This window comes from Panthera leo, chromosome D3, assembly GCF_018350215.1.
Source record: "Panthera leo isolate Ple1 chromosome D3, P.leo_Ple1_pat1.1, whole genome shotgun sequence".
Classification (NCBI taxonomy): Eukaryota; Metazoa; Chordata; class Mammalia; order Carnivora; family Felidae; genus Panthera; species Panthera leo.
In genome coordinates, this window is record NC_056690.1 from 6,698,001 (window position 1) to 6,709,769 (window position 11,769).

General features: G+C 50.7%; 1 protein-coding gene across 2 annotated transcripts in view; it reads left to right on the top strand.

The window, feature by feature from the left end:
* ABCB9 (ATP binding cassette subfamily B member 9) overlaps positions 1 to 1,526 on the top strand; it is a 36,001-nt gene extending 34,475 nt beyond the window's left edge. For both annotated transcript variants that reach the window (XM_042909980.1, XM_042909981.1), the window contains one exon: positions 476 to 1,526. In XM_042909980.1, the coding sequence (XP_042765914.1) occupies positions 476 to 739 (264 nt within the window). In that variant the 3' untranslated portion in view covers positions 740 to 1,526. The remainder of the gene's footprint in view (positions 1 to 475) is intronic.
* Positions 1,527 to 11,769: the final 10,243 nt, after the last annotated feature.

Consider the following 11,769-nt stretch of genomic DNA (forward strand, 5'->3'; position numbering starts at 1 on the left):
GGGGGCAGGGGGTGGGGGGGGTTGCAGGCATTCCAGCGAGAAGATCGTGGTGGAAGGAAGGAAAGGGTGAGATAACCTGGGGAGACAGCACCTGCAGGGTTCGCTCAGCAGCTGGATTTGGACAATGAGTGAAGGATGAGGAATTGAGGACGATGGTCTAGTTGGCTTGAGCTTTGGGGCCGATGCTGAGACCATTAACCAGGGCGAAGGTTAGAGGAGGGAGCAGGAGCAGGAAGACCGGAGGAGACCGGGTTAGGGTTCACCTGTCGCCGCCCAAGCACCTCCCTGGTGCCGGGCACGGAGCTGTGCCCTCCGTGAACCAAAAACAGGTCGCGTGCCGGCCCCGGCTGTACAAACGAGGAACCGAGTCTCAGAGCGGTTAAGGGTGACTGGGACGCAGCGGACCTGGGAGCCGAGCCAGGCCCCGGGTGGACTTGCGGCCGCCCCCCTCCCCCTCCCCCGACTGTCTCTCCAGATCCAGCAGGCCATCCACGGCCACCCGCAGAAGCACACGGTGCTCATCATCGCGCACCGGCTGAGCACGGTGGAGCGTGCACACCTCATCGTGGTGCTGGACAAGGGCCGCGTGGTGCAGCAGGGTACTCACCAGCAGCTGCTGGCCCAGGGCGGCCTCTACGCCAAGCTGGTACAGCGGCAGATGCTGGGGCTCGAGCCCGCCTCCGACTACTCAGCCGGCCACAAGGAGCCGCCGGGCGGCGGCGGCGGTCACAAGGCCTGACCGGTGGGGCGGAGGCCCTGGCGCCTCGCCTGGCAGACGTACCTGTGGGGGCTCCCCCCCCCCCCCCCCCGCTGCCCTCTGAGCCCAGGCCCACAGCACTGGAGGGCCACCTGCCATGTCCCACGTGTCACCGCTTCCTGCATCTCGCCCCCGATTCCTGCCCCGTCGCCTGGGCCGCCACCAGCCCTCCCCTGCTGCCACGAGCCACCGCCTCCAGTTGGGGCAGCGGAGACACGTCTGATCTCTCCATCTGGCCTCCCAAGGCTTCTAAGCGAAGGTAGAGCTACCTTTTTAAACCAGGATCTTCCCAGGTTTTTTTTACTGCTTGGTTTGATGGGCCCCAGTCAACTCCCAGATTTCAAAAACAGTTTTTTCATTGGGAGTAACGATGGGCAAGGCCGCTGAGATGTTCTAGAAACTTCTGAGCCAGGAGTGAATGATCTTTCCTAATAGCCTGGGGGATGTCAGGGGAGAACCAGGCCTCTGCCCCTTTGCCCCTCGAGAGAAGGGGCTTCCCTGTTCCCTCTGTGTCAGAGGAGGGGACTTCCTCTCTCACTCTTCCCAGCTTCATGAGTCAGGCCAAGGTCAGCAGGGGCAGTGGAAGGCACCTGTCTGCCCATCGTCCCTGCCGCCCTGCCAAATCGAAGCCAGTCTCACTGTGAACCACTACTACTGACCTTAACTGGGGGAGTGAGGGGCTGGCCAGGCCTGGCAGAGACTCAGGGTGTCCCCAGCCCTGCACCCAGCTCGAGCCCCTCGGCCCTGCCTCATCCCCTGCCCCTGTCCCCCACCCCCACCCCTGCAGCCCTCTCCCCCACACCCGCCCCTGCCGCCCTGCTCTTCGGAGGCTCTTGGCATGTTGGATGTTTGGCAGACGCATTCTCTTCCGTGTCTGGTGGATGGGGATGGGACAGTGGCAAAGCTCAGGCTCTGGCTTTGCGGGGGGGGGGGGGGGGGGGGGGTTGGGGATGAGAGGGGCGTTGCAGGATGTTAGAAGAACCCGGCCAATAAAGTGTACTACCTCTGACCCCTGACCTCTGACCTCTTCCTGGGCCCTCTGCCCCATCACCTGGTTAGGTTTTTCCATCAAACCCAGCTCTCCTCCCAGCCCTGCCCGGTGTAGTTGTGGGAGAGACTCTGGGTGGTACAGGGCCTCCCCCCAGGATCTGGGAGCCTCCCTTCTGTCCTCTTCATGTCCCCAGGATCTCCAGCACATACATTCATGTCTGTCTGTCTGTCCGTCTCCGTGCGGCTTGTGCAGGGTAACAGAGACCCGTCTCCTCTAAATCTGCGGGACTTCTGTGACTCCCAGGAAAGCCGAGGCCCAGCAAATGCCACCTGTTCTTTCCCATCAGGGACCGGGCACCTCACGCCCACTCCGCCCCACGGAGCTGAGACATGTTACCTAACAGCTCAGTCAGAAGAGACTGAAGACGTCCGTGGGGGTTATTCATACTTGCAGGATTGTAAGGGAGTCTGGGGCTCCCGGGAGGGGGCTGGGGCAGTGGCGATTTACCAAACTGGTAGAGAAGTATTTCGATACTGTAACTACTGGGGCGGTCACACTGCGTATATCAGCTCTGTGTCAGCCATGTACCCACTCTCTTGCCAAATAAGCTGACCCAGGCCGTGACCAGCTGAGTCTCCTGCTTCACCTCAGGGGCTCAAGGAAACTGAGATACAGAGAGGTTAAGCAACTTGCTCAAGACCACCAGCTAGTAAGGGGTAGAGCTGGGATTCACCCCCAAGAAGTATGTGTGTATGTTTGACCCCAACCACAGAACGCCCGTGAGAGTAAAGATTTAAGGGCACGGGTTGGAGAGCATATTGACATTGCACCAAATGCTACAGATCAAATGTTGGTTCTCAAACATAAAAGTGCCTCCAGGAACCGGGTAGGTATCATAAGTGTGCGAAAGCAGCCAGGTGTTAGAAAAATCAGTCAACGCTCTTGGTTTCTTTTCTGCTTTTCCACTTTTGACACGGCACAGGGGAATCTTTCTGTTCCATTAAAAATAGAATATGGTGGAAGCCTGAGAATAAATGGCAACCGAGGCTTTATATCTCATTTAAAGGCGATGGCTGGGACTTGGCCTCGGCCTCTTGAGGCCATGCGGGAAGGTGGCCTTGAGTCAGCAGATCTGCAGATATTTTCAGAGAAGCTGGAAATTCCAGTTTTAGTGTAGGATTGATGGCTTTATAGATTGGCTCAAATTATTTTTACAAAACCCAGGGCCAATAGACACATCTTGAGTCAGTCTTCAACCTGTGGGTCACCAGTTTGCATCCTCTCTGCTGGACATTCTTGTTCTCCAAAGTCCTTGGAGCTTCCCCATCAAGGAGATTTCCCCTGCCATGGGGGGCCCCCAGCCCAGCCCCATTCCAGCCCAGGCTCTCTCTTGCCCCCTCCCCGCCGCCCATCTCTTTGCCTCATTGCCTCACCTCCCCCCTCAAAATCCCCAGGCTGGGAACCCCAGATGCTTCCTGCTTTCCCATGCTCTGGTTCCCTGGTTGGCAAACCTAAACCCAAAAAGCAGGCCCTAGGCAGACAAAAGAACCTTCCAGAGACCAAGCTAGCTGTTTTCTAGAAGGCAGATATGATTATTTTATTTTATTTTTTTAAATGTGTATTTGTTTTGAGAAAGAGAGAGAACGAGCTGGGGAGGGGTAAAGAGAGAGGGACAGAGAGAGAATCCCAAGCAGGCTCCACACTGTCAGAGCAGATCGAGAGGTGGGGCTTGATCTCATGAACCGTGAGATGACGACCTAGGTCAAAACCAAGTGTCGGGCACTCAACCAACCGAGCCACTCGGGTGCCGTGGCAGATACGATTTTTTAAATAAATACTTTGTTGTGGGATAATTTTAGCATTTCAGAAAGGTTGCAGTGAAATAGAGGGAGTTCTTGCACAGCCCTCAGCCAGCTTCCTCTCACATCATCGTCTCGTGCAATCGTGGCGATAACTTGTCCTAACTAAGAAAACAGCACTGACGCATCACTGTCAGTGAAACTCCAAGCTTTTTTTTTTTTTCCTTTTTCACCAATTTTCCGCTCATGTGGGTTTTTGGTTGTTTTTTTTTTTTTTTTTTCTTCTGTTCCAGGATCCAATTCAGAGCACCGCATTGCATTTAAAGATAGTTTTTGAGTTGTTTTTATTGTAGTAAAACACACCTAACATAAAATTTACCATTAATAACATTTAGTGCCTTCACAATGTGGTGCAACCGTCAGCATCTCCTAGTTCCAGGACATTTTCATCCTTTCCCTCCAAAAAAAAACCCATCCCATTCATAGTCCCTCCCTGTTCGCCCCTCCCCCCAGCCCCTGGCACCCACCAGTCCCCTTTCTGTCTCTAGATTCGCCTCTTTGGGACGTTTCGTATCGGTGGAACCATACCTTTATGTGGCCTTTTGTGTCTGTCTTCTTTCACTCAGCATCATGTCTCCGAGGGTCATCCACAGTGTGGCAGGTGTCAGCATCTCATTCCTTTTTACGGCTGAATCCTATTCCAGTGTGTGGATGGACCATGTTTTGCTAATCCTTTCAACCATTGATGGGCACTTGGGTTGTCTCTGCCTTTGGGCTGTGCTGAATAGTGCTGCTGTGAACATTCATGTTTTTGTGTGGACATAATCTCTTGGGTATATGCCTAGGACCAGAATTGCTGGGTCACATGGTCACTCTCCGCTTAACTTGAGGAACCACCTACCAAACTGCTTCCACAGTGGCTGCACCATCGTACCTTCCTACCAGCAAAGTATTAGGGTTCCAGTTTGTCCACGTTCTTGCCAACACTTGCTATTTTCTGCCTTTATTTATTTACATTTTATTTTTTTTAAAATTTTTAATGTTTTATTTATTTTTGAGAGAGAGCGCGTGTGAGCAGGGGAGGGTCAGAGAGAGAGGGAGACACAGAGTCTGAAGCAGGTTCCAGGCTCCGAGCTGTCAGCACAGAGCCCGACGCGGGGCTCGAACCCACGATCGGCAAGATCACGACCTGAGCCGAAGTCGGAGGCTTAACGGACTGAACCACCCAGGTGCCCCCGTTTATTTACATTTTAAATTACAGTCAGGCTGGTAGATCTAAAGTGGAGAGCGCTGGTTTTTGAAGTGGACTTTTTCTCTTTTGTGATTGAGCAAATACGGCTGCTTTCTTCTGCCCCAGGGACTGTGCTGGGCCATCAGGGAAAATCATTGCGGTCAGGCCCTCAGGGAATGCACGGTCTGCTGGGGACACAGGCAGGCGAGGAAATAAAGGATGGGACGCAAGGGACACGGGCACAGGGGCTGTGGGGCCCCAGAGCAGGTTTAATCCTGGTGTAAGGACCCAGGGGCGGGAGGAAGACAGAGGCAGGGCCGGCCTCACATGCGCGTGCATCCTGTGTTGAAATTTTGGAACAGGCGGCCCTGCATTTTCCTTCTGCAGCAGCCCCTGCAGATTCTGGTCTTGGGAGGTGGTCCCAGCTGGAGGCAGGGGTGGGGGAAGCCTCTCTCCACAGCTGCATCTCTGGCGTCTGGAGGAGGGTGCCTTTTTTTTTGTTTTTTTTTTTTAATTAAGCCGTGTAGTTCTCACCTCTCGGGCCCCTGCCGCAGATCGCACCTCCCCTCCTCCTGCCCCCTCTCTCTTCCAAGCTGGTCCCTGAAGCCGAATTAGTGCAGCAGGCGGCAGATGGGCTCTTCCAAATGGCTGGTCTCGGCAGACTCTGATCCAGAGCGTACGTGTCGGGAGGGGGCTGTTAATCCGATCTGGGGTCCCTGTCAGAGCTGAAAGTGCCAGACACAGAAACCCAGCACCTCAAGATGGTGTTCATCAGCTACAGCTGGAGAGGACGCCGAAGGTGCGCTCTTCGGGGCTGAGCGGCCTCACCTGGATAGTAGGAACGATGGGACGGTATGTTCTTCTCTCCGTTGCCCAATGGCAATGCCAGGGCTCTGGCCCCACCTTTCTCTTCAGTGCCCAAATCTGCTTTTCTCCCCAAGTCTGAGACCTCCCCTATCTCAGCAAACTTCCATAACCAAGGGGCTCAGAATTCCATCTGTCCTCTTCACCAGGGCCGCCTGGAACAGTTGTGCAGGTTGTGACCTGCACAAAGATGCTCAGCTGTGAGAGTGAGCCCCATTCACACCCATATAGCGCTCTGAACTTTATATCAAGCATGAGTGCGCTCAAAGAGTCCCTGGGCCACGGGGGAACACAAGCGAGTACGGGGACGGGCTGTAAGATGTCAGGTAATGTGGAGGCCGCAGTGAGTGAGAGAGCCCACTCCTTTGAAGGGGGCACGGGCTGCTCAGCTCCGCTAAGGGTCACTACAAGGAAATATGTGCTGTGTGGGGCTGAGTCACAGTCCGTGATCCTCAGATTTTAGCTATGGGCACCTGCTTCAAACTTTAGAAATACAAACTGGCCAAACAAAGCAAGTCATTGAGCCTCTAGATCGTCACCTCTGGTTTATACCCAGTTAATGCTTGAGTTATTCTCTTGGCTATTTTTCTCTTGGGTACCAAGTGTGTGTGTGTGTGGGGGGGGTGTCGGGTAGAAGTTCTCATTCACTGACTACAGCTCAGGACAACAACTTTGGAGGGCAATTTCCCACGTGTAGTAAAAAAGGTGAAATGAGCAAACTGTGCTAGCCCACAATTCTGCCCTTAGTTTAGAGGAGTGGCTTTAAGCATTTTTTTTAAATGTTTATTTATTTTTGAGAGAGAGAGCATAAGCAGGGGAGGGGCAGAGAGAGAGAGAGACAGAGGATCTGAAGCAGGCTCTGAGCTGACAGCAGTGAGCTTGATGTGGGACTCGAACCCACGAACCGTGAGATGTGACCTGAGCTGAAGTCGACATTTAACCCACTGAGCCACCCAGGGCCCCTAAACACTTTTAATTGAGGTAAAATTCACAGAACATAAAATTCATCATTGAAACCTTTATTTTTAAGTTTATTTATTTTGAGAGAGAGAGACAAACAGAGCACATGAGTGGGGGAGGGGCAGAGAGAGAGGCGGGAGGGAGGGAGGGAGAGAGAATCCCAAGCAGACTCTACATTGTCAGTGCAGAGCCCCGTGCAGGCCTCAAACCCACGAAATCGTGAGATCACGACCTGAGTCAAAGTCAAGAGCTGGACGCTTAACCGACTGAGCCACCCAGGTGCCCCTTAAGCCATTTTTTAAAACATAGAATTCAGTGGCTTTTTGTAAATTCATAATGTTGTGAAACTATCATCGCTATCTAGTTCCAGAACGTTCTCATCACTCCAAAAGGAAATCCATATCCATTAAGTAGGTTCTCCCCACGTCCCCTCTCCGCCAGCCCCTGGCAACCACTAATCTGCTTTCCGTCTCTACGGATTTGCCTGTTGTGGCACTTAACGTAAACGGGATCGTACAATACGTGGCCTTTGGTGTCTGGCCTCTTTCGCTCTTCATCGTGTTTTCAAGGCTCCTCTACGTTGGAACATGTATCAGTACCTTCTTTGTTGTGGTGGAGTCATATTCGATTGTCTGGAAACACCCCATTTTATCCATTCATCTGTGGCTGGACATGTGGGTTGTTTCCACCTTTTGGCTGCTGGGAACACTTGTGGACGCCATGTTTTCACGTGGACATACATTTTCTGTTGTTGTTTTTCTCAAGTGTATTTATTTTGAGACAGAAAGAGAGAGCACACGGGCAGGGGAGGGGGCAGAGAGGGAGAGAGAGAATCCCAAGCACAGTCCAAGCTGTCAGCACAGAGTCCGACGCGGGGCTCGATCCCATGAACCACAAGCTCACGACCTGAGCAGAAATCAAGAGTCCTATGCTCGGGGCGCCTGGGTGGCTCAGTCAGTTAAGCGGCCGACTTCAGCTCAGGTCATGATCTCACGGTCCGTGAGTTCGAGCCCCACGTCGGGCTCTGTGCTGACAGCTCGGAGCCTAGAGCCTGTTTCAGATTCTGTGTCTCCCTCTCTCTGACCCTCCCCCGTTCATGCTCTGTCTCTCTCTGTCTCAAAAATAAATAAACGTTTAAAAAAAAAATTAAAAAAAAAAAAGAGTCCTATGCTCAACCAACTGAGCCACCCAGGCGCCCCTGGACGTACATTTTCAATTCTCTTGGGTAGAGTTGCTGGGGGAGGAATGTTTTTGAAACCTTGTTTTCACTGCGATCCCCAGTAAGAAAAACACTTTACCTCCCTATCAAGTACACACACACACACATGCAAACACAAAACAAAAGCTTCACCAAAGGATATTGAAATACTTATTACAAACTATTCTGTCCTATGTCACTTAAGAGAAAAAAGGGATTTTGTGACCCACTAATGCCTCCGGCAGTTTGAAAAACACGGCTTTGGAGCAATCCGCCCAAGGATGCTTGTGGCAGCCTGGTTTGCATTTGCAAATACTAGAAACAACTTCCATGGCTTTAATTTGGTTGAAAAAAGTGTGCTGTAGGACATATGGTGGGCTATTATGTGGGAGGAATAGGCATAAATTGGACCTATGCATGTTAACTTGGATAGATCTCAAAAACAGAAAAACAAGCCACAAAGCACAATGCGGGATAACATATTAGGTAGAGTTAATTTATTTATGTTAATTAACACACAACAAGCAGTACCAACGATATTTTTTGCATAAATAAATATGTGTGTAAAGTTTACTAAGTGTTTATTTTAATTCCAATTAGTTAACATAGTGTTATATTAGTTTCGGGTGTATAATATAGTGATTCAACAAGTCCATACATCACCCAGTGCCCATCATGACAAGTGCTCCTAAATCCCCATCACCTGTACCCCCCCTCCCCCCACCCCTCCCCATGTGTGTAAAGTTTAAAAGAATAGGCTGAAGCAAGCCCGGCTGACTCAGCCGGTGGAGCTTGCGACTCTTGATCTTGGGGTTGTAAGTTTGAGCTCCACATTGGGTGTAGAGATTACTTAAATAAAATCTTAAAAATAAATAAATAGGGGCACCTGGGCGGCTCATCGATCGAGTGGCCGACTTCGGCTCAGATCATGATCTCACGGTTCGTGGGTTCAAGCCCCGTGTCGGGCTTTGTGCTGACGGCTCGGAGCCTGGAGCCTGCTTCCGATTCTGTGTCTCCCTCTCTCTTGGCCCCTCCCTCATTCACTCAAATAAACATGAAAATAAATAAATAAATAAATAAATAAATAGGCTGAGAGCCTTTATACTGCATTCGTGTTGGAGTTTGTCTCTGGTGATTTGAGACAGAGGGACACCAATATATGCAGTGCTTTACCCTTTTGTTAAGAATAGAAGTAAATTCGGGGCGCCTGGGTGGCTCAGTCGGTTAAGCGGCCGACTTCAGCTCAGGTCACGATCTCGCGGTCCGTGCTTTCGAGCCCCGCGTCGGGCTCTGGGCTGATGGCTCGGAGCCTGGAGCCTGCTTCCGATTCTGTGTCTCCCTCTCTCTCTGCCCCTCCCCCGTTCATGCTCTGTCTCTCTCTGTCTCAAAAATAAATAAACGTTAAAAAAAAAATTAAAAAAAAAACAATAAAAGTAAATTCAAAGCAAATAGAGGAAAACATTAACAATGGTCAGTTCTGAGTGTTGGTCACGTGTGTTACATTGTTCCATGCACATTTCTTTCTTTCTTTTTTTTTTTTTTAAGGTTTTAAATCATCTCTACACCCAACGTGGGGCTCAAACCCACAACCCCCGAGATCAAGAGTCCCATGCTCTTCCGACTGAGCCAGTCAGGCTCCCCTCCTATAACTTTTTAAAAACACTATTGTCTCCTTTCATCTGAATGGCCAGCCTGTAGATATCAGCACCAAGATGGGGCAGATGATCCTGGGAGGGCAGCGACTATTCCAGTAGATAATGTTGCTTTTTTTTTTTTTTTTTTTTAAATACCCATATACCTTTTTTTTCTAATTTTTTTTTTTTAGCGTTTATTCATTTTTGAGAGACAGAGCATGAGTGGGGGAAGGGCAGAGAGAGAGAGGGAGACACAGAATCTGAAACAGGCTCCAGGCTCTGAGCTGTCAGCACGGAGCCCGACACGGGGCTCGAACTCATGGACCACAAGATCCTGACCTGAGCAGAAGTCAGACGCTTGGCCAACTGAGCCACCCAGGCACCCCGGTTGCTAACATTTCAATACACCAATGCTGGACCAAGCACTTTGTATGATGCTAACTCTTTTACTCTTCACAACAAGCCTCTGAGGGATCTGGTACTATTAACCGTGTTTTTCCAAACAAGAAAAATGAGATTAAGTAATCTACAACAAATCATAGAGCTAAGTGACAAAGCTGGGACCTGACCCAGGCAGCCTGAACACCTGAACCCCAAGCTGGAGCCCTTAACCAGCATACCAGGCTGACCACAGCCTTGTTCGTGTAGCCAATTCCCCACCCAAACTCTTTTCCATCTTTGTGGCTTTTTTTTTTTTTAAACCTTTGCAATAAGTCACTAAGAGTAACTTGTTCCAGCGCAAGGACTGGGAAATGTTGGAGAGATGTCTGTGCTGAGTCACTAACAGGGAAGAATGAAGAAACAGAGCATAACCAGTATTTCCTTCCACTGGTTTTTGTCCCTTCCTCAGGGCAAGAGGAAGTCGTCCATTTAAACAGCTGAGTCACTCCTGGGCGGACCCAACGGCCACCTCTGATGACAAAGACAGGCCTCACAGTGTTGCAGTTCCTTACCTTTGACAACCTGAGACCAGTCATTCAGCAATGATTATTATGTATCAAGTGCCTACTGTGTACGAGTCACTGTGCTAGGCAGTGGGTCCCCACGGAACGTAAGAGGTATGAGGTCGCCTACGTTCTCAAGGATCACGAACCCAAAGAGTGAAAAGACAAGAGGGTGATTTGGGGGAGGGTGTTGTTGTCTGAGTCAGGGTCGTCTGAGGACGGGACATCTGAGCTGAGTGAGGCGAGGGGCCAGCCGCAGGTATCTGGGGGAAAGAATGAGCCGACAGCAGTCCGGTGAGTCTTCGGTACATTGAACGTGGAGTAAGCCTATGACCCAGCAATTCCACTCCTAGGTAGAGACCCACAAGAAATGGAGACATGGCCACCCAGGAACTTGTACATAAAAGTTCTATTCACAAAAGCCAAAAGGTGGAAACAGCCCGATTGTGCATCAACTAATGAACGGGTAAACAAACGGTGGTAAATGCATACGGTGGAATATGATTCCACCGTAAAAGGGAACCACATTCTGACACCTGCTAGAAAGTACATGAGCCTCTGAAACATCATGCAATGAAAGCAGCCAGTCACAAAAGCCACCTAGTGTAGGATTCCTTCTTCTTCTTTTTTTTAAGTTTATTTATTTTTGAGAGAGAGGGGGGAAGAGAGAGAGAGAGAGCGGGGGAGGGACTGAGAGCAAGGGAAAGAGAGAATGTCAAGCAGGCTCCGCACTGTCAGCAAGGAGCCTGACGTGGGGCTCGAACTCACCAACCATGAGATCACGACCTGAGCCGAAACCAAGAGTCAGACGCTTAACCGACTGAGCCAGCCAGGCACCCCTGTAGGATTCCTTCTGTGTGGCATATTCAGAAGAGGCAAATCTATGTTCAGAAAGCAGGTTAGAGGTTACCAGGGCACAGAGGTGGGGGCAATGGGGAGTGACTGGGTATGAGGTGTCCTTCTTGGTTGATGAGAAAGTTTTGAAGCATCCGAGACCTAGTGGTTGCATAGCACTGTGAATACACTAACACCAATGAACTTGCACACTTGAAAATGTACATGCATTAATTGCATGTTATATGAATTTCACCTTACTAAAAAAAAGGTGGGGGGGGGCAGGAAAAGATTGATCTGGGCAAAGGAATAAGGAATGGCAAGTTTAAATTTTTTTTAATGTTTATTTATTCTTGAGAGAGAGACAGAGACAGAGCACAAGCAGGGGAGGGGCAGAGGGAGAGGGAGACCCAGAATCCAAAGCAGGTTCTAGGCGCTGAGCACAGAGCCCAACGTGGGCTCGAACTCCTGAACCGCGAGATCATGACCCGAGCTGAGCTCCGAAGCTCAACCGACCGAGTCACCCAGGCACCCCAGGAATGGCAAGTTTAAAGACC